Source organism: Macaca nemestrina, chromosome 2, assembly GCF_043159975.1.
Source record: "Macaca nemestrina isolate mMacNem1 chromosome 2, mMacNem.hap1, whole genome shotgun sequence".
Classification (NCBI taxonomy): domain Eukaryota; kingdom Metazoa; phylum Chordata; class Mammalia; order Primates; family Cercopithecidae; genus Macaca; species Macaca nemestrina.
In genome coordinates this window covers 182786595-182810425 of record NC_092126.1, presented here as the reverse complement: position 1 = coordinate 182810425, position 23831 = coordinate 182786595, and the positions used below count along the sequence as shown (strand labels likewise).

The window sequence follows — 23831 nt, the reverse complement described above, 5'->3', positions numbered from 1 at the left end:
GTTTTTAAAGGGCATCGGGGAAGTCCTGTGGTTCACCATGTCTCTGCCAACACCTCTACAATTTCCATTTGGAAATTCACAACGTGAATCCCCTCCTATGTCTTCTTATCAAATAAAAGGGCAGGGAAAAGTTTGTTAACCACACTCACTGCAAAATGAAGTACTGTGATAATTTCCAAGATGTAGTGTTTAACCAATTACAATCCAATTTTGATAGAACTGTTTTATGTACAATGTTTTAAAAAAATATTTCCTTGCCGTCCTTTCCTTACTTTTTCTAGGCTTGTTATTACTAACAACTATTAATGTGTATCAGAGTCACAGGTGCAGACAGTGTGGGGCCTGGAAATGGGAAGGAGGCAGTGACAGCCCCGCAGGCTTCCATACTGTTTTGGCTGGTGTGGCCTCAGCACAATACTGCTGTCCTCAGACACCACTCTGGCAGCGATTTTCCTTCTTAGGCATTCCCTTGTTGGCTCTCTTTTCTCTACAGCTTGCCGATTCCCCCATTCTTGCTGCAAACCTCCACCGCTTCTTCCTTCCATAGTTCTCGTCTTTCAATGTTTACTAAATGCCAGGAAGTAAGCATATTTCTTTCTTGCCCTATAACAGATTTTTTTTTTCTCATTTCCAGATATCCTGTGCATTAGAAACGCAGGTTGGGCTATGCCTTGAGCAGAAGTCTGGTTAAGATCATTTATTTTTACCGATTTTCTGGGACACTGCGGCAACTCATTGAGTTGGTGACACTCAATGAGGAGAGACTACTCGAGTGTGAAGGGTGATGCCCTGGAGACAAATGCAGCATGCTTTCTTGCCATGACTAGGGAAGGTGTATGCTTCTTTAGAAATACATGCAGCAGCAGCAGTAGCCGCTGCTACCACCACACATGACAAGGAACTTGCGTCTCACCCTGCGTTACACTAACTTCCTCCTGATAGTATATTGAAAATTAGCTGTAATAAAGTTAGTGATAACTAAGGATGTTATTTTTTGTAGGTTTGTCCATTTGACATCTTCGTGACATCAGATTATTATTATTGTAGGTTTAACATTATTTTCAGGCCCTGAGATAAAGAGGAGCTGTCCATTTGGGTAGTGGCTAAAAGAGTGGCTCAAAGTCAGATTTCAATGACTCAAGAGTCAAACCACATGAGAACTCAGGCATATTAGATTCTGGTTTTAATTCATTTTTAGGATGTTCTAATGAAAGTTACAAAACATACTGATTCAATCTAACATCTGGATACAAGTGAATCTAATGTCCTACTTTCAAAAGGCTTCAAATTTCTGGTCAACTGAGGAGGAATCAGACACTTAACTTCTGATGATATATTAATAGTTTGCCTACATATAAGTTTTTCAAGTTTCTGCTTAAGACAAGGATTGCTAAGGATGGAAGGATGCCTCATACATTCACTGTACACAGTCATAAAGTGTGGCTGGGGACCATAAAGGTAATCTCTCAGTTCACATCAATCATTTGATAATTGTTACATGTTAACAATTGGTACCACTTCTCTTTTTGGTGATAACTGTGGATTTCTTAAAATATGGGTGGGTCTCTGATGGAAAATAAAAAAGATAAAAACACATGTCATATTTTTGGAGAACACTGATTCTAGGAAGATTTAAATAATTAAATTTGCTTTTAAAAATCTGTTAATAAGTGCTACATACTTCAAATATTGATTTTGTTTAGTTAGCTAGTTAAGTAACACATTTTTTTCAAAATATAGAAAATGTTTGAAAATATTAGCCATCATTCTTTATTTTTTAAAATAATAAAACCTAACAGTAAACATTAGGTTTTACCTTAAAAAAAAAAAAAAAAGTGTCCTACATGCTCTAAATGGAAAAAAAAAAATAGCACAAGCATCATGATAAATGTATCTTTTTCTTCCTCAATCATATGGATCTCAAGTGATTCATTTTATATAGAAAGAATCACAGTTTTGTTTCTGCATATGCCCTTTCTCTGATTTTTCTAGAGGTATAGGTAGCAGCAATACTGAAAACATTTACCAATTGGTAGAACAAAGGCACTAGCCAACCGGAAGAGATTCCCTGCTATATATCCCGGGCACAACTGCACTGGGGCTTGCCTGCCAGCGGAACACATATCTAGATACATGAATTACAATATATAGTGTAACCAGAAGGATAGGATGGATTGTATTTTATATTCAAATTTTTGACCTGAAATTTATTTATCTTTAAAATGTATAGCCTAAAGTTCAGTTGTTTTATTTTCCATTCTGAATACCTCTTATTGAAAGGTGTTCAAGAGTTTTTGCTACTTCTAAGGTTTCAGGTGTAACCACGTTCATATGAATAAAAGAAGTTTTCAATGTGTCTTTTTGACTGAAATCCAGAAAGCAAAACATGTGAAATTAATTTCATATCTCTTGAAATAGCCTTCTAAGATAGGTCTCAGAGAAGAAATGGGTGAATAATTGGGTACAGACTTCTTTGGACTAAAATGTACCTCTAAAGTATCAAAATATATATATATGTATTTGTTGTTGTCCAGAAGGAAATAATAAAGCTTCTGAAAGAAGGCTTAAAATATCTTTTCAATGAATTTGGTTTTTTCCTTTGGAAATAACGAAGAGTTTAAAACTCATCAGAGCTGGCTGCAGTCAGGGTACTCCACCTCACAGCTTGAAGTGATAAAATGCCTGGCTCTGTGTCATGGAGGAAGGAAGTTGCTTCCTAGCCCTTCCTATCATGGCTGCTTATATTGAGGGAAAAAAAAATTAAATTCCCTGAGAGTAAAACGTCAATCATCTTTCCCAATCTTGCTGAGTAACTCATCCTAAATGAAATATCCTGCCAAGACAAATACAAATTACTGGGATATGATAGCTGAAAAGAGGGAATGAAAGAAATGATATCATGGAGTCACATGAAAGGTTAAGCGTGACAGCCAAGAGGGAAGGAGACAATGTATGCTTCCTAGGAAACCATTCACAACAAAGAGTGAGGATTGTTCTAGAAGAGGATGAAAGAGCCATTCTATCCCACTGTTTTGCCTGTGTGTGAGGTACAGCAGATCTACCTTTCCTACACAATGTTGACTGGATTTAAGAGACAAAGGTGAAGGAACCTTAGGGAGAGGCACAATTCAATACATAAATACACAGTACTAAGCCAGTTGGTTATTTGGGGGAAAAATACACAGCTAATCAATACAGAACCTTCCTATATACCATAGTTAAATAAAGGTCACAGAATCATTATAAAATCAAACCACTTGCAAAACGAAAAGAAAGGGGAAAAATATTTATCTGCTCTCTAGAGAGGGAGGGTCTTTCTAAAATATAATGCAATTGAGGATATCACAATGGAAAAGTCTAATAATTTGGTTAAGGAGATTTCATGAGTTATCTATTTCAAAAATGTCTATGAGCAAACTTAAGCAATAACAAATGTGAGAAAAATGTTTCTAGATAGTATCAACAGGTCAATTTTTCTTTAATGTATACAGTCTTACACTATATAGTTCTAAAAAGAACCCATGAAACACCCAACAAACAAAGAACTGCAAGAGAACATCATTAAATGGATAATACAACTGGCTAATAAACAAGTAAAGAAACTACTGCTTCATCAGCAATTGGAGAAATAAAAATTAAGGTAACGATTATAAGCTATTACATTAGCCAAAAATTTAGTGATGAAAATATATAAAGTTGGCAATCAGGGTACTATAGCAACATAAACTGATACATTGCTGCCAAGTTTATACATTGGTACCACTTTTCAGGAAAGAAATCTGACCATAGTACTAGGAAGGCTTAAAAATGTTAAAACTCTGAATTGTTAATTCCTATTCTAAGTATCTATTTTAAGGAAATGATCAGCATTGTGAACAAAGCTTTATCACAAGTGTTCATAAACGTAAGTGCTCACTATAACATCACCCACAATTTAAAAACAATTAGAAATAAATGCCTACAAATTGGAAACTTAATAATCATGCATTTGTGATACAGTACACAGCAATTAAAATTATGTTTATGAAGAGCATTTGATGACATGAAATATGTTCATAACATATTTTGACCAAGTGAAAACAGCAAGATAGAAAATTGCAAATATAGTACGATTTTAATTTGTAATGAAAACATGCTTAGAAAACAAAAGATGCTCTAAAGTTTTACCAGACTATTAATGGTTTTATACTACCCTTATAGAGGTAGTTTTGTTATAGGTAACCTTGTTAATGCTTATTTTCCCACTTAATATTCTAAATATTTAAGTATTAGACAATTTGAAAAGCAACAAAACTTAAAAACAAAAAAGCAACTAAACAGATAAGTTAAAAAAAAAAAAAGAGAGAAAAAAACAGGCCTAGGAATTTACCTGCAATCTCTTTTTTGTATTAATATCTGAAATACATCAAAATATTTTCCTAGAAATTATAACAGTCTCATAATATTATTTAATAATTTCACAATGAACACACTTTTCTGCCATTTCAAACCATATAAACAACATTTGCCTTAGGCAGACTTTTAGTAAGTTCTACTTTATCTAAGACTATTTTCTGTCACCAAAACCGATCTTCTGGTTTTTTTTTTTTTTTTTGAGACGGAGTCTCGCTCTGTTGCCCAGGCTGGAGTACAGTGGCCGGATCTCGGCTCACTGCAAGCTCCGCCTCCCGGGTTCCCGCCATTCTCCTGCCTCAGCCTCCCGAGTAGCTGGGACTACAGGCGCCCGCCACCACGCCCGGCTAGTTTTTTGTAGTTTTTTTAGTAGAGATGGGGTTTCACCGTGTTAGCCAGGATGGTCTCGATCTCCTGACCTCGTGATCTGCCCGTCTCGGCCTCCCAAAGTGCTGGGATTACAGGCTTGAGCCACCGCGCCTGGCCCTGTTTTTGTTTTTAATCCCAGTGAATTATATACTACTATTTTTTTTCCCCAGACTGGGCCACAGGATCCATGGGGCTATTCTGTGGACTACTTAATTAGACATAAAAAGATATTTGGCCACACACCTCAAGCACACATCTCAGAGAGCAAAATTCCACCCACAAATAGTCTTCGCACATTCAATTGACTGTAAGATACTTCCAATATCTAGGGACCAAAGCCAGCATCAAATTCCCTTCTTCTCACTGAAGTGCCTCCTCTCTCTGCCCGGTAATATAATGTCCTTTGTTACTTTTAATGGCAAAAGCTGCAATTATTTTGGCACCAAACTAATCACTGGGTATGAGATTTGAAATGCGAACACGTTTGTGGTGGCTCTAACAATGACTTACAGTTATCCCAGGTGGGGTGTATACTTAACATGATGCTTCCTGAGAATAGATTTTGAAAAGTGGAAGGAAAGAGAGCATGAGAAACCAAGTGGTTGCAGTGAGAGAGAAAAGGATGTTTTTTGATTCATGGGGAAATGCCTGGTTCGTAAAACACAAACATTGTCTGAACTGAACAAAGGCTGGGCATTTTACAAAATCAAACTTGTTGCTCCATCATTGCGAAAAAGACTGGCTCCTTTAAGTAGGGTATGATAGAAAATAGGAAAGGTTTAAGCTGTAGCAATGTACATAAAGCATGTATCAATTTGCTCTTAAAACATTATATTAAAAAGCAATCGACAGAAGATAATATGTATAACCTTGAAATACCCAGAATACTGAAACACTAGAATAAGCTACATTGAATCTCAGAATTTTAGAACTTCAAACAAATCAGAGATGATTTGAAATCATGCTTTTACTTAGTATTAAGAAAAAGAAACTAATTCCTAAAACTAAGTACTTTATCCACTGTTTCATAGTCAATCTAATTTCAGTATCTTTTAATAAGATGATTTCCTTAACAATGCAGATACAATTTTTTTTAAAAACATTCTTGAAAATAAACTGTTACATACCACTGCGTGGTCTTGGTCATAGGTACTTTGGATTTTCCCATTTACTTTTTTACCTGATGAGACAAGGGAAAAATGACATTATTTCTATTCTTCTGGCTCCTAAGTCAACTCTAGTTAATCATTATAAAGACAATTTCAACTCATCCTCTAACTTGGATGTATAATTTTAATTGCTATAATTTTAAACACTGATGCCTATGAAGTTTTAATGACGGGATGACTGGAAGAAAGCTCAAGGTTCCCGAAAGTCTTTCTTTGGGCACCTCTACTGGACTAGTTTTCCATTCTGAACACTGGTACATGTTATTGTTTTTCTGGTTCAGTCGGTGTTTGCAGGTCAGGGATTGATTTTAAACTACTATAATATAATAACCAACGACATCAAGGGAGGCATCAAATCTTTATTACTTATTTTATAAATCACTTTATAACAAAAGATTCTGAAATATCAATGCTCAATATATCCTGTTTGCTTCTATATTTTCGTAAATACTAGAGCTTAGGAGTTATCTGATTTCATATTATACAATGAATAACATAATCAAAAATTAGGTAACTAAGAAAAAATTACAAAAGCTTACTGAAACACACATTTCTAGGTACTTACTTCCAACAACAGTCTTGTGATTGAAAATCTTACTCCAAATTCCACCTTCCACATTGTCTTTCACTCCAAATTCATAAACTGTGTTTGGCTTTAGATTTTCCACAATTGTTTCAGTGGCCGGACAGATTTGAAAAATCCACTTCTTTTCTTTATCCTTTTCTCGATAGCGAATTGTATAAAATCTGTTGAATAGCCAGAATATCATGCTTTAAAATCACAGGGGGATTCAGAATGTTATTTCAAGTTTCTTACTTCATTACAGATTTCAACCAACTTGGGATACTATGTAATATTGGCTTCTCTTCCAAGTTTTTACAAAATTGCAGAGAACATTAAAAAACTAAGCTCAATGTGTGCTTAGGTTTTTAATTTCTCATTGCAAGTTGGGGTCTTTGCAGCAGCACAGTTTTGGCCTGATAGAATTCCAGAATTCTCATTCTACTATTTGCTGCTTTGCAAGATGAAAGTTGGAAAACACTATTCTTTTCCAATTATACATAGAGCGGAACATAGGTGCCATTTTATAAATAATATGGTAGTTTCATAGTTGTATGAATTTAGGCTTTTTCATCCATGGAGGATATGTTAGAGGTAATATCATTCAATTTTGTAAAAAAAAGAACCTAAGACTAAGATGTACTTAGTACTGCATTTTAAGGTTGAGCTGTTTTTATTATAAAAAAGAAGACCAATAGCCAAGAGTACAATAAAAAAAAGTTAAACAATGCCAATTCAATATCACTGTTATGTATTTACTTAGGACTTCATAACACTCATATATACATAAATATACACATATATATGTGTACAATAATCCCTACTACTATTTTTTGAACGTAGGTTTTACATATATTACCTGGTTTAATTGTCCCGAAAACATCTTAACTGGTATAAATTATTAATCTCATTTTACAAATGTGAAAATGGAGTTTCAGAACATTCACTTAACTTGTCCAGTATCACCCAGCTACTGACTTGTACCAGTGGCAGTGGCAGAATCAAAATACAAAGAAAGACTCCTCTGGTTCTACTTTAAACAGCCTCTGTAAGTGGGGTAGCAGATCAAGTACAGTATACTACTATATACAGAGAATGAATGGGAGAACGACATGTATCAATGTGGATAGATTTTAGAAACAAAATATCAAATAAAAACAACAGATTACAGATTGGTGAATATCGTTTCCTATAATTTACATAAATATTAAGACATACGAAATATGTTACCAAATATTATTCCTGGCACTGCAAAGGGATAACAAATACTGGAAGGATACAACATTTATGATAGTACTTTAACTCCCAGTGAGCAGGTGAGGAGAAAAATAGGACTTGACGTGGGGTCAATAGGTAAACTTCATCTGCTTTTTATTTTTAAATAAACACTAAGTTAATAGAATAAAATAGTAGCTGCCATGTTATGATGATGGAAACATAGGGATGGGTAAACTATTTTTGGGTCTTTCTTATATCTTAAAATTTTCCTCAAAAGTGTAGTACCTTTCCTCCACTCCTCACATCAGCTAAATTAAATGGAGTAAGATTAAGGTTACTTGCTTTTATTTAAAGCTTTAAAAAATCAGGAATTTTGCTCATTCTGAAAACATTTATTGGACATTCTCTAAATCTCAAGCCTAAGCTCTTGATGATCCAGAACAATCCCAGTGTGTAGAGATGAGTAGCAAAACTGGCTACCTAATTTGTGGGGCTCAATATGAAATGAACATGTAGACTCTTTGTTCAAAAGTTATCAAGAATCTTAAAGCGACAGCAGAGCTTTAAATCAAATTTGGGCTCTTCTAAGTTGGGGGTCTGGTGTACAGGTAGTATGTTCATGAAATCAGCAGGAGGTTTGTAGTTTAATAAATAGAGAGAGAGAGAGAGATGAGATGCATTTGTATATTCAGCCTACTTTCTCACTAGGCACAAACCACTGAAAGGCTTGCGATCACTGATTAGCTTGCTCCTTTCTAGTGAAAGCTGTGCTCAGGGCTCCATTCCCCCATTCCAAAGTAGCAGAAAACAGAATGAGTGAAGGAGGCTGTTCCAGCCAAAACACTAACTGCTACTGGAAACAAATGTTATATTATTGAATTGTAACAGAATGTAATAGAAATTCTTTGTATCCTGTGAGTCAAAATATCAGTGATTTATGAAATGCGTTTCTTGACAAGTATGCTGCATGAAATTTTGGTTGTTGTTTTTTCCCCCTGTCCTGGCTCTTAGAGAAATGTTGAGAAGCTAAAATCAGACCAGATGGGCCACCAAAATTACGCATCTCTAGTAGATACATTTCTGAGTACTTAATGCTTTCGTGATGCAGGGGTCCCGTTGCTAACAGAACTACCGAAGGTCAGATTCAAGGCTTTGCAGTCAACTTGATCTCACATAACCTTCTTATGAATAAAATGACAGAAATGTTCTGTTCTTAAAAAAAAAAAAAAAATCCTAAACTTCACCATGTTTTAAAAATCCAGAGTGTAAATCTTTTCCACTGTGATCACAAGGCATTTCAAATACCCTCTTAAACCAAGTTTTTCAGGAAAATAAAGGCTTAGGCATTTTGCCCTTCTTCTCCTAGTTAGGTTTGTCCTTTACAACACCATCTCAGTTGGTACTACTTGTATATTATAGGCAAATTCCAATTTTGTTTTATAGCACTATCATTTTTTTTCAAGCAGAGAGCAGATTATGCCACTTAACTATACTTAAAGTGGTGAAGTAAATATTCATTGATTTTAAGACAAAATATAGGTCTTATGATAATAAACAGTTCTTTATAACCTAGTATATAGTAGGTGCTCCATAGATATTTGTGGAATGAATACATGGTGCTCAAAGGATCATTTAAAAATTAGAATATAATATCTCTGAATGACCAATTATTCAATATCCAAGACATACTGATTTAAGCCATTAGGTCTACAATTATATTTTGCAACACATCATTGCACAATGCACCATTCCTACAGAACCAATGCAAATTGAAGCCAAACACAATAAATTTCTGCATTATACATTTGCACAGGGCTTACGATTTTTATTTACCTATTTCAGTTTTCCATACAATAAACTCTGAGCAGAGAAAGAATTATCACACAAGCAAAAGAGAGCCCCAAAAGTGTCTAAGCCCTGATAATCAGTGACAGAACCAGACAAATGCCAATTTCTGACTCCTAATCGAATGCCTTTTGTACTGCACTGGACTCATTCAACTGTGGTGTTAGACAAAAGAGATGAAAAAAGACAGACACAATGATCCAAAATGGAAGAAAAACAAAAGTAATCAGCATTTCACATTATTGAAGGCTTTTTCGTTTTTGTTTTAATGTAGATTTACCATAACGTACAGTCACAGTCTTCTCTCAAAGGTTAGTTGACCCTTTTTCTGTGAATGATTAAAACTGAGCACAAGTGCACGGAGAGGCAACAAGTCTATTAAAAATACAGGCAGTAGTCTATGAGTGTCATCAGACTAGACTTCTAGAAAGTCTGCCTCCAGCAATTTGGATTTTAAGAACAAGAGCATCTCATATCCTAATTAAGAGGTAAGAAACTGTTGAAGGTAGCATTTGGTTCAACCGGCATTATTCTGCACTTGGGCCACCCGAATAGTCTCAATGCTGCCAGTGATTGTTGTTATAACATTGGAAAATCCACAGCTCCTCAAAAGGTAGCAGAAATGCAGGTAGTAGCTTGACTAGGATTTTAGTCAGCTGCAAACTAGCAGCATGACCTTGGGAGGGGGGCATCTTCCCACCCTCTTAAGCATCAGTTTCTTAGAGGGGGGACTGGACTCCATTATCTTTTAGATCCTGTTTCTAAAAACTTATTCCAGCAACACATTGGATATTCCATTCTAATTAAGTACCTGAGACAGAAGTAGAAACCCCATACACTGAAGTTATGATGTAACTGGTAGTAAATTACACGAAGTAGAGAAACTGAACACCAAACCAAGCTTAGTCCTTCTACTAACTACCCCAGCTTAATGTACGTGGTTGACTCTCTTTTGGGTGTTCCATACTTGCCTCAGGAATGCTTTTATTTCTACGTGATTAACTGCTTTTACATTTCCTAACACATCTATTTCCCACAATTTTGACTCTTCATGTCAACGAACACTTCCTGACACTGCCTTTTGTCAATGTTGCTTCTTGCTTTACTGAGACTGTAACTATTGAGAAAAATCCTGCCCTCTTCCCCTTTATTCTCTCCCTTGTCCCACTCTGATTTCAGGGGAAAAGCATTCTCATCTTTTCAAAGATAAGCTTCTCCATAACTGTATTCCACTTCCTTATTCCACTAGACTCCAGCCTTTCTCTTGATTCTTTACGGACCTTACCAAGTCTAAAAGCTGTTTAAATATCTTTCATTCTACTCCAACAACATTAAAACTGTACTTTTCTCTTAAACCTGCCACTTATATTTTAACATGAAATTTCTTAATGTCTTCTCCCACTTTCTTAACTCTCAAAAATGTCTATATTTCTTTGCAATCTGGTGGCTGACCTCTTTATTATAGTAAAACCTTATGATCAAATTACTTAATCCTCCATGAATTTCATAACTTAAAATCTACTCTTCATTTTCTTTCCCAAATCTGTTTCTCTTGTGATCCCCATTTCTGGTGACTTCAGAGTCCTTTCTCCCCTCACGTCCAATCAGTTGTCAAATCCAAGTATGTTTTCTTACATGAATTATCTTGCACTTGCCTCTCCTCTATTCCAAGGTAGCATGTGAGCCCCAGTTTAGGTCCTTAGTATCTTTGGACTGGTGAATAATTTTCAAACTGGTCAACTATTTCCAAGATCTCCTTTCTTCATATAGTATCACCCACTGGTGGCTGGTTTAAGTACAACAAAAGAAATGTTTCTACTGATATTAGTGCTATCTGAAATGCAATGGCTTGCCTGAAGTTGGCAATTATAACATAAAATAAATAATATCAAAGCAATGAGAAGGCTAGCAGCAGACAGTATAATTTTGAGTGTTCACTGCATGCTAGACATTGCATTAACCATTTTACATGTGTCATCTTACTAAATTTTGACAACCCTATGACATTACTTACCCCCTTTTGGAGATAAGAAAAGCAAGACTAAAAGCATTTAAGTAGCCCATCTAAGGCAACTAAAATGATAATAGAACAGAGTTTTGAACTCAGGTCAGTGTGACCAGAATTTGTATCTTCAATGTTCATGCTATCATGCCATCCCTGGAGATGCTCACTGTGGACTCTGGATGGGAGATGTTGCAAAGAAGCTTCAAGAGCTGAATAGACTGGCTAGATGATTTTTAAAGTCCCTTCTTGACATCCCACTTGCATGTTCACTTATATGTTGAGAACTACTATTGTAAAATACAATGCTGGGTTCTGTGTGAGATGGAAGTAAGTGGTGCTCTGCAGTTTCAAAAGTGAGCTTGCACTCCAATGAAAGAGGTAGACATGCATATGTGTATGACTGAAGAAGGCAGAATGCAAAGCACACAGCACAGAGGTGGGACTGGGTGTGGCACTATCCAGCCTGAACCTGAGAAATGGACAGGCTGCATTTTGAACCCCATTCCAGTGATGTGGTTTAACTTCAGGACATACTACCCAGGCCCCAGGAAAGCAGAGTGGATTGGATTTACACTTCATTTCAAGAGCATGACTCAGATATGCATTGAGGTATATTCCTTGAGAGATTCTATGACTCATTTTCCTAGGCAGTGGGGAGCTGGTGGCAATTCCTCAGTAGGTGAATAAAGTTGAACAGTAATGAAGGAAGCTAGAATTACCAGTTGTGGAAGAATAAGTCACAGAGAAACTGGAGGGAAGCATCTCAAGGCATAGTCCAGATGTGAGATAACAAGGAAAGGAATCACACACACACACACACACACACACACACACACATATAAAAACCAAAATAAAGTTACAGTTCTAAGAAAGAATGGATGAAACCAGACTCCTTATGGGATATGGGTACCAAAGAAAGTGAAAAAGTTAAAACTGAGTTTTCGTTCAAAAGTGAGAATAAAGTGATGGGAAAGGTATCCTTTTAATAGTGTAGAAAGTATGAATTTAGTCTGAGTGTGAGGTGCCAGTCACTGTTACCTGGTTACTGTGATGAAAATATTCCATGGACAACTGAAAACATATTCTTAGTCACTTGAAAATGGGCCCAGGTCAGAGGTTCAACCCTGGAAGTCATTTAACATACTTACCACTTCTTTTCTCTGTAGAACAGCAACAAAAGCAATTTCTGAGAGCTTTTAAAAATGCAGATTCTCAGGCTCCTTCTCAGGCCTGCTGAATCAGAATCTGCATTTTAATAAGATTCCCTCCATGACTTGCACGCACAGAGTTTGAGAAGCACTGTTGTGCATAGCAGGGATTGTTAAAGACTAGATATAGGTAAGATAAGAAGGGTACTGCAGATAAGAGATTCAAGGATAGAACATGATTCCGTATTTAGGAGATGTAATAAGAAGTGAATAAAGGAGAAACGGAAAGGTGTGATGGTTAATATCGAGTGTCAACTTGATTGGATTGAAGGAAGCCAAGTATTGATCCTGGGTGTATCTGTGAGGGTGCTGCCAAAAGAGATGAACATTTGAGTCAGTGGACTGGGAGAGGCAGACCCACCCTCCATCTGGGTGGGCACCATCCAATCAGCTGACAGCACAGCTAGGATAAAGCAGGCAAAAGAAGGTGAAAGGACTAGACTGTCTGAGTCTTCCAGCTTCCATCTTTCTCCCCTGTGCTGGATGCTTCCTGCCCTCAAACATCAGACTTCAAGTCTTCAGCTTTTGGACTCGGACTTATGACAGTGGTTTGCCAGGGGCTCTTGGGTCTTCAGCCACAGGCTGAAAGCTGCACTGTCAGCTTCCCTACTTTTGACGTTTTGGGACGTGGACTGACTTTCTTGCTCCTCAGCTTGCAGACGGCCTATTATGAAACTTCACCTTGTGATCGTGTGAGTCAATATTCCTTAATAAACTCTCCTTCATATGTACATCGATCCTATTAGTCCTGTCCCTCTAGGAAACCCTAATACAAACGGTTAAAGGGGCAAGAGGAAAACCTAAATAAAAATGTCAAAGAAAGAGTTTAAGAAAAGCTTAAGAAGGATAAGGACTGAGAAAACTCTAATGGGTTTAGTAACTAATTGGTCATTGGTGACCACCAAGAGACGTTTCAGTGGAACAGTGGAAAAGGGATGGAAACTAGTGAGAAGGGATGAGGACTGTGTGGATGGTGCAGAAATCAGAATGTGGGAGCCATAACTCTGAAAAGTTTGGAAATTAAAAGAGACTGAAATGTAGCTTAGCATAGATAACAGGATCAACAGAAGGCTTTATTTTCAAGGAGAGAAACTTTGAGCATGCTTGCCAGCAGGAGGCAGGGCACCAGTGGCTCCGAAAGGGCAAATGGCAGAGAGAGGAGATCACTGGGGAAGTGAAGGCTTAGACGACATGGGAAAGATAGGATCATGAGCACTGTCTGAAGTCAGAATCGTGTTTCTTGGAAAGAAGATAAGAGAGGTAAAGATAAACTCGGGATGAGGAAAGAGTGAGCTGATAAAGGATAGTCCAGATTTCCTCAGTACTGCAGAAGCTAGAATAGATTGCGGGAAGAATATAGCAGGGAATGTAGCCAGGATGCTGTTGCCAGAATCCAGGGTAAGGTGAGGCATGCTTGGATTGGGAACATTAGTGTGAAATGGAGAAGGAGAAGACACAGCTGCAGATATGGATACATCCCAAAAGCAAAAGGAATGTATCTTGGGGCCTTCATAAACAATAGTAGGTGAAAGATAGAAAATAAATGAAGTTTTAAATTAGAGCGAAGTTTAAAGTAGAGCGAATACTACCTCAGAAAGCAATACACAGACAAGTGAGGTGATATTTCAAGAGAAAAAGTCTGAGTTTAATCTTGTCATGTTGAGTTTGAGGTAATGGTAACACATAAAAGTGAGAATGTTGACATTTCACTGGTTATTTCATTCATCATGTATTTATTTGGGGCCTGCTATGTTCCTGATTATCTTTGGGGGACTGGGAAATAATGGCGGGCAAGACACACGTGGTCCCTGCCCTCACCAAGCTTAAAACTTACATGGCAAGACAGACAGGTAACAGGGCACTGGGATCAATCAGGTGAGAATTCAGACACTGAAAATACTCGCTTCTTACAAACCTGGGGGCAGAGAAAAGGCAAAAGCCTGCTCTGGACTGACCAAAAAGGAGAGCCCTCATTCTACATTAAGAGGAAATAAACATGGCCGGACGTGGTGGCTCATGCCTGTAATCCCAGCACTTTGGGAGGCTGAGATGGGCAGATCACGAGGTTAGGAGATCAAGACCATCCTGGCTAACACAGTGAAACTCCCTCTGTACTAAAAATACAAAAAATTAACCAGGTGTGGTGGCGGGCGCCTGTCCTGTAGTCAGCTACTCGGGAGGTTGATGCAGGAGAATGGCCTGAACCCAGGAGGCAGAGCTTGCAGTGAGCCAAGATCGTACCACTGCACTCTAGCCTGGGCCACAGAGCAAGACTCCATCTCAAAAAAAAAAAAAAAAAAAAAAAAAAAAAAACCCCACAAGATGAGAATGTTAGAAAATGCGAAAGTGATTTCTAAGCTATTCATAAAGCTTTAATACGTTGGCAAAGAGTGAGAACTAAAACAATCTTGAAAGCTTTAACAAGTTGGAAACATGAGAAAGAAAAAATAAGCTATTAATGGTGAAATAAATTTGGGTTAAAAACATTTGACTCTTCATCAGGGCCAATTTGAAAGCTTTCTTCCAAATTGAGGCTCTATTGAAGACAAATGTGTATGCTCTTCCATTCAAAACCTATTAAGAATAAAAACTGTAAATGAAGCACATCTGCTCTCCAATGTGAACTCAGAAAAGAATCTTAAAGCATGGGAGACCCATATAGACCCTATACAAATAGGTATAGAAACATGCACCACAAAGGATAAATTGACATTTCATTGATACTTCCAAGCTAAAAACAAAACAAAAACAACGAGGGTTTTCTAACTGGAAACTTACAACCTAAGAGCTTTGATGTAAAAGTCCATAGTCAAAATCTAAAAACAAATTTCACTAAGTTATTTGCATAGGATAAATGAGGCTGCACAAACCAATGTAAATCATTTTTTTAAAAAATCAGACCGTACAGAGGGAACCAAATATCAATGAATTAAAATGATACCAATTGGTGTTCCTGTAGCAAGCCAAGTGCATTCAGATTGCAATGGTTTTGTAAAAAGATACTTCTAAAGGAAAACTTTAGCTGTATTAATCTTCCAATTTTCAGGAAATAACCATCATTTTTAGCTATTATTGCTGATACTAACCTACTGGATTAGTCTAAATTCTAAAAAGATTCTGCATGAACATATGAGGGTAGATTTCTCCAAGTCTAGTCTGCTGCTAATTACACTAATTTGTAGTTCTGGCAGATTTATGTGGATGCTTCTAATATGTACAGTAGTTCCAGGCTTTTAAATCAGGACTATTATTTTTTCCTCAAACATCACAAAGACTTTAAATGTCAGTTTATTAACTATGCTCATTAGGGAGAAAGGAAGCCTGGGGAAATGAAATTTACAAGTACTCCAAATACTCCTTTTTAGTCATTACTGTTTAATTCTTCCCTTCAACTCATGTCCTGATGGTTCCCCATTTTGGTCAAGAATATCTTGCTTGTCATTATTGTATCTTTCAAAAGACTTTATTCAAAATGAAATTATCAATTTTGAATATTGTGATTTGATGTGCATAATTCCATCTATTTGATAAGAGTAGAGCCAGGGTGTGTATGCAAGCGGGTGAGGGTCAGGGTAAGATCCATGTGTGGTCTGAGTAGCTTGGGCCTTAGAGTCAATGGCTTGGGTTAGAATCCTAGCTCCATTAGGTCATCTGTCCTAACTTTCTATATATTCATTATCTCCAGATGCTGTCAAACCATGGCAACATCTATCAATTAGAATCAGTCATCAGATAAATTATTTCACAGTAATAATTTAGTGAATTATTGTCAGTAAGACAAAGTGAAATTGGAGAAGAGGATTGAGTGCAGGAGGAAGAAATTACTCCAAATTTCAGTTTGTCAGGTTACTGAACCTATTGAAACAAGTAGTCCTACAGATTTATCAAGCAAGTTGAGTAACCCTTAAAATCAGGTTGCATTTTGCTGTAAAACTACCAAATTTCCTTTATTCCTTCCTCTCTTCTTCCTTCCTCTCTCCATAACTTTCTATCAAGATAATTTTTAAAAAGAAAAAGAATAATCCATAAATGTTTATTTTCTCAGCATTAGTAGCCTAGACCAATCCATTAGGAATCTGAATTATCATGTTCTTTCGAGTCCATTTTCCAAACAAAATAAGTCATGGGGTTAGTGGTGGGTGAAATAAAAAATATTTCATATTCTTTGAAACATTTCAAAATTATTTTTCAAAAAATTGGGTTTTGGAAATATCTTCTACATGTTTTCCCAAGTATTCATCCCTTGAGAACTATGGGCATATGAAGGAAAATTTGATTTTCTTGAGTCTAGATTTCCCAACATCAGATGAAAGGTAATAGAGAACTTATAAACACTTTTAAAGTGCCTTCATTTTAGTTTGATTTGGACAAATAAAAATAAATAAAACACTACAAAAAACATAAACATAGCAAAAAAGCACATTAAGAAGTATGCAATAGCCTTAGTATAAGGGAAATGCATCTCAAAACTTTAATGAAAAACTACTGCACTAGAATGGCTAAAACGAAAAATGCTGAAAACACAAAATGCTACTTTAGAATGTGGAGCAATCAGAGCTCTCCTACATGCGTGTGGGAATGTAGATGGAAAAATTAGGTAAAAAATAGTCAAATAGTCAAATATACATCTTCCTATAACTCAGAAATTCCACTTATGTTTATTTAAGAGAAATTAAAGTGTATGTCCACCAAAATCTTATGCAAAAATGTTTATACAGTCTGTATTCATAAAAATAAAACAACATAGTTCAGGTGCTCATCAGCAAGAGAATAAACTTTAGAATATTCACATAATAGACTATTACTCAGGGGTACAAAAAGGAATGAATTATTGATATCTGCAATGTCATGAATGAATCTCAATGCTCAGTGAAAGAAGACAGTCAAAAAACAAAACCCATACTATATGACTCCATTTATATGGAATTCTAGAGTAGGTAAAACTAATCTACGGTGATAGAAATCAAATCAATGGTTGCTTCTGGAGGAAAGTACTTTCTAGAGTGATACAATTTTTCTATTTCCTGATGGGTATTGGATACATGGTCATATGCATTTGTCATAACTCAAACTGTACACTAATATTTGTACATTTTACTGTGTTTAAATTATACCTCAATAAATCTTTTTTATTCAAAAAGGGAGTAAGAAAACTTCTGAAATGTAAAAATCACTTCGAAAGTATTTAAAATAGAAAACTAAAAATAAAATGCCTTGATTGAAGCTTGAAAATTTTGAATGCTTTTCCAGAGCAAATTTCTGAGTTTTGAAGTTAATATAGTAAATATTTATGATAAGCAAACATCATTTTATAAACAACCTAGAAGTATGGTTCAGCATGTAGCACAATGCCTAGTACATATCCATCCAATGCATCTAAATACATGCATCAAATGGTTGGATGGATGAATGGCAGTAATTTTAAAATATACTTAGATTTTTCCCATTTGTTCTTCCAAAGAAAATGGTAGCTTCATTTCCAACTTGCTTTTCCTCTGCTTATTTCTCTGTGTATCTCTCTTCAGTTTTTGAAGCCAGTGATTCTCAAACTGCAGTGGGCATCAAAATCACCGGGAAGGCTTGTGAAAACACAGATGGCTGGGCCCCACCTTCAGAGTTCCTCACTCAGTGAGTCTGAGGGGGACCTGAGAATTTACCTTTTTGACAAGTTCAAGAGATGGTGATATTGCTTGCTTTGGGAACCACACTTTGAGAAGTATGATTCAAGCGCTTCAATTGTGAGATCGAAGATCCACCCTTTTCCTATCAACTTTCCAACTTATAATTGTCTTTCTTAACTGCCTTTGGCCCCATCTTCTGAGTTTTTAATTGCACTTATTATTGATACCACCCATTTGCTAATTGACTCCTACTTCCTTGTATAATAGTTTATGATTTTTGAAAAAAATTACATGTATGTGTTTTCTATTTAGGTAGATAACCTTCTCAAGGGCAGGGCCCCTGACTTCGTTCCCCTCACACCTAGAACAGGATACAGCTAATAGGTGTTAAGTCAATGCTAATAGTCCTGATACTTACATCTTCTTCTAAAGCATGTACAGATGCTATTAAAAGCAAGTACTAATATTACCTGTCATTGGGACAGTGACTTGGCAATGTCCAGTCATGGTGTGGGTTGATGAGGAAACCCCAGGACAGGAAGACCGAGCTCGGTGTCAGAGTACCAACCACCAGCTGGAGAGGTTTCCGAGAACGAGTTTTACCTGTGGAGGTGGCATACAGGTTAATTCAGGAGACATTTAGTAAGTTGCCATGATTCTGGTAAAATGCATAAAGATGACTTGGCAAGATGATGAAAAATGTGAAAACATCGAGTTCCTTTCCTTTAAGAATAATCCACATTGTTACTAAGTTTTGCTCATGAATTTAAATGTGAATCAAATGAAATACCTTTTTCAGATTTGTGTCTATGCATGTCTGCATATGTATATATGCATACACATGTATATGTATGTTGTACGTGTATGCACATTAACAATATCCAGCTATAGCTAGTTTTATTTTCTTGTGGGTCCGGGAAGGATATAGAGGTCTTAGCTGTGATGAGTGAAATAAACAAACACACATACACACACTTCATTTCCTTTACAAATAAAATGAAAGCATGTTTATTATTTTTCCCGGGACTGTGAATGAGTATGAAATAACATCTAAGACAAGAAAAGAAAGCTTATTATCTAGATTGTAGGTTATAATCTTTTTTACAACCTGTTTAGAAGTGTAGAATCCCTTGATGTTATTGTAATAAGTATATTTTACAATGAGTACCTAAATGGAAAAGGCAAATACATTTTTTAACAACGCTGGAAGAGTAGGAGTTGTAACACAGGAAGCACAGTTGTTCTGATGGTGCCAACTGGATCTAAATAATGCCAAGGGTTATGCTAATACATCACTGGAGAGTGTGTTCAAGGACACAGGAGCAGGCACTTGCACTTTCAAAATTATCTGAAACTGCAGAAGTAGCGCAGCGAAAAACAGGAAGAACCTCAACCATGAAAACCAACACTGACTCATTAAAAATCATTAGAGTAAATAAAAATCCGATAGAAAGTCTAATAAAACTATATAGAACATGAAACATACATGCTTTGTATTGCTGTTGAATTCCCTCTTTTATTTCATGAGACTATGTATGTCGTATTTGCTCTAGAAAGAACTTGTGCTATCTAATGAAGTGGGAACCAAATGGCAAAATGGCCTGCGACCTCCATTAAGGTAAGTAGGAGAGTGCCCCTTGCATTAGCCTATTGGTGGTCATCTGAATCAAATGCTCTTCAAAATTGTGCCAGGCTTGTTCCTTTTGTTAATTTAAGTTCTGTAAGTTGTTATTCAAGCAAGAACCCTTCTTAGCACAGAATACACCTAACCTAGTGGTGGCAAATTGCCTCATTATAGGATAGTTGACTTTTAAAGATATTTGAAATAATTTTCAAAGATAGTTATCATTTACATGGTTGGAAACATGGGTTTATTCTTCTCTAACTTTTGCAGACCCAGCTGTAATTGTGCCCCATATGATGGTGATTTAAATCGTCATGTATGAGCTCCAATGAGGGCAGATTAGAATCTGCAGTGAAGGCAGCAGCACTTGTAGTTTCAACAAGCCCTGGGATGATTCTGATCTTCCCTTTTCGATTCCTGAGTTGATTTTCACTAATGTGATGCAACGATCTCATTCACTTTACAGATGAAAAATAAAGCACAGAGAAGTTTCAAGATTGTCCAAAGTCACACTAAGAGCAAAGTCAAAATTCAAATCCTGGGTCTCCTCTATCACGACCTAGTTTTATTTTTATGATATCACTGTCTTGGCTCTCAATGTCTAAAGGTAATGCCATTTAGCAATGAAAGACAGATATATTTTTCCATGTAAGGAACCCAAGGCTTGTGTGACCAAGGGAACCTAATGGTCTCCCAATTATTTGTATGACCGAATAACTATTTCAGTAAGGTTGAATCTTAATATAAAAATAATTAAATCATTAAAATGTAGGTGGCAGATACAAATACAGAATGAATGGAAGCTAATTATTTAGTCATTATGTTATTCCTAAATGCAGATAACAAAAACAAAAATTGTATCTGCTATCCAAAAAGAAAGGTGGGGTGTTATATCCTGAGCAAGATGAAGCAATTTCCTGAGCTGGTCATAAAGTAAACAATAATTTCTAAGGCTAATGTCATAGAATCCTCAAAATAAAATGAAGTTATAAAGTGCTAAGGCATTACCATTCTCTTGACGTTCCTTATATAATTTTGTATATTTGTACTATGATCATATTTCTATCAAGAAACAGTTCAATGAGTATTCATCTGAAAACAGATCCCACGGAATCACACTGATGCTTCTTGAATTTGTGGCTCAGTATTTCTGAAGTACAGTCTTGAAATATTGAGAGTACATCTATTTTCAAGTATGTGGAAAATTGTCTGGACAACTCTCACTAACAAGTTGTAAGGAGCGATTGGAATTTCCCTTTTGCTTTGGGATGATCTGAGGCCAGGAAAAAGAATTAGTATTTTTCAAAATGCTTAACCACTCAATGCTGCTCTTAAAAGAAGTGGAAATCAGCAGAAAGAGGGGAGGGAATTGTGGCAACTGATATCTGATTTAAGCTATTCAGTATAATTGAATAGCTGAGTGCTCTTTCTCCCATTTTATTCCTCTAGAAAAATACAGCAAACAAACAGAAAGATCCTTTTATTGTGTGGTATCCAGTGTACCATAAAAGACGAACGTGCTTTGGAAATAATTATTTGGAGATAATTCACATTAGAAAAATAAAAGCAGGCTGGGCTTGGTGGCTCACGCCTGTAATCCCAGCAGTTTGGAAGACCATGGAGGGTGGATCATGAGGTCAGGAGATCGAGACCATCCTGGCTAACATGGTGAAATCCCATCTCTACTAAAAATTACAAAAAAATTAGCCAGGCGTGGTGGTGTGCACCTGTAGTCCCAGCTACTTGGGAGGCTGAGGCAGGAGAATGGCATGAACCTGGAAGGCGGAACTTGCAGTGAGCCGAGATCACGCCACTGCATTCAAGCCTGGGCCACAGAGCAAGACTCTGTCTCAAAAAAAAAAAAAAAAAAAAAAAAAAAAAAGCGAAAAGAAAAGAACAAACAAAATTTTGTGATCAACTCTATACAGAGTTAGGAAGATGCAACATCAGATAGAAAAAGCATATTCACAGCTTCTTCCTTATAACAATGGTCAGCTATAGTATTTGATCTGAGAAGAAGTTTTGGTAGTGAAATTAGATAACATAGAATTTTAATCTTTAGTTATGTATGAAGTTTCTATTTATTTATATATCTACTTTCCTGTTTCAAGTCTTCCTAGACTGGGAAACATGGGTGTTGCTATTATTTTTATTTTTATGGAAGAAATCCTTTCTTGATTGAAATGAAGAGGTTTAGAAGGGAGAGATAAAGAGTAAATAAAACCAACGTGCTGATCTATTTAACACACATACATGAGTTACCCTTTTAAAATGTAAACAGTCTCCTTTAGAAAAGGTGAGACATAAAATTGTGCCCTTAACATCTGAAAGGCACAATACTGAGCCTGAGTTCACACACTGCAAAATAGAAACAGGCTAATAGGAGCTAACCCTAAATGAGCACTGACTACAGGCCAGGTACCATCATTAACTCATTTAATCCTCAGCAACAACCCTATGACGCAGCAGAATCCAGGAGTAGAGAGGTTCAATAACTTCTGTAACTCCCTGCAGTTTGCAAGTGGTGGCACCAGGAGAAAATCCGAAGTAGTCTCCACTACCAGGCTGTGTTACCTCTCCAAAAGGGTAACCTGTTGACCCAGGGCTGACACCTCCTCTACATTCCTAAAGCTTCTCAAGGTATTTGGTCTCCATGGGTCCAAAAGAGATGAAAAGTCATGGTTTAGAGTCAATAAAAGACCAAAAAAAAAAAAAAAAAATCAATGCAAAGGACTATACCTGAACATGACTTCTTTTGACTTGGAGGGGGAGCAGGTCGCACAACTATCAGATATTTTGGCTCTGCATCTGGAAACAATAACATTATTTATCAGAAAAACACTTTAAGAACCAGCATTGAAGGCAGCACACCCCTACCCTGACTCAGCATTCCCTGAGTCATCCTCCATAACCGCAGCTCCAGGGGGCGAAAGGACCCAGTAATCTGAAAAGTTAACACTTCCTGAGAGGTTTATTAAGTCATTAAAATGAAAATTAAATCCAGATTTTCCAAACCAAATGGGCAAGGGTGAGGGAGAAGTCTTAAAAGAATCATGCTATACACAGATTTTAAACGCTGTTTTCATCAGTTCTTTTCTCTGCAAAGTTATTTTTAGAAAATCAGATTATGTCCATCCTGTTACACCACTCCTCAAGGAAAGCCAATCCTGATGCTCCAGAGAAGGAAAAATTCTGCTTGCACAAGACACCGTGGGCCTCACCTGTATGAGCTGAAATCACTCACTTTCAATGGGAACAGGAATATTTATAATGCCTTTCTTAATTTCTATCCTGTTTATGTAATTGCTCAGCCTGTTTTCATAGCTAGTCATTTTTAATGAGCAATTTTTAAACAGTCACAATTTATACGTTGGCATAATTTTCATTTTAAATATATTTCAATGAAATGTATGTAGGTAATCTCAAGGTATTTAAGTTTTAAATAAAATTATATTAAAGCAATCAGCATATGCTACCTCAATAAGGAGCTAATAATTTATCAAATAAATTTTTAAAAATTGATGTTTGCAAAATGAATGGCTGGGTACACATATGTAAATAAACCAAATACATTGTGGGCATATGAAACAGTATTTTATAAGCAACTCTATTGGATTAATGGATTGATGAGTATTCTTTACAATGTTTCTCTGGAACTTTAAACTCTGAAACTCATTCTATAAGAAATTTCATTTGGATGCTGTAGTCAGCCAGAATTCACACGTACTTACTCAGGCAGACTTCATATCTTTGTTTTGTTTTCATCTTGGGTTCAAATGTGCCCCCTCCATGAGTTTGGAGCAGAGGCCTTCTTGCCC

General features: G+C 36.4%; 1 protein-coding gene and 1 long non-coding RNA gene across 31 annotated transcripts in view; one reads left to right on the top strand and one right to left on the bottom strand.

The window, feature by feature from the left end:
* The window catches only part of ABI3B (ABI family member 3 binding protein), a 244785-nt gene that overhangs the window by 130264 nt on the left and 90690 nt on the right, over nucleotides 1-23831 (bottom strand). For all 25 annotated transcript variants that reach the window (XM_011734009.2, XM_011734020.2, XM_011734013.2 and 22 more), the window contains exons 3-6: nucleotides 22753-22821; nucleotides 18860-18992; nucleotides 6496-6677; nucleotides 5889-5941 (exon numbers count right to left, since the gene is read on the bottom strand). In XM_011734009.2, coding sequence (XP_011732311.2) covers nucleotides 5889-5941; nucleotides 6496-6677; nucleotides 18860-18992; nucleotides 22753-22821 — 437 coding nt within the window. The remainder of the gene's footprint in view (nucleotides 1-5888; nucleotides 5942-6495; nucleotides 6678-18859; nucleotides 18993-22752; nucleotides 22822-23831) is intronic.
* Nucleotides 3001-23237, top strand: LOC105477485 (uncharacterized). Of its 6 annotated transcripts, none has more exons than XR_011620393.1 (7): nucleotides 3001-3047; nucleotides 3492-3640; nucleotides 18294-18396; nucleotides 19943-20007; nucleotides 20480-20620; nucleotides 22528-22653; nucleotides 23120-23237. It is a non-coding gene; the product is annotated as an uncharacterized lncRNA (long non-coding RNA). The 6 variants fall into 6 exon arrangements; XR_011620389.1 differs by having other exon boundaries at nucleotides 3017-3100; XR_011620390.1 differs by having other exon boundaries at nucleotides 3017-3100; nucleotides 18294-18484.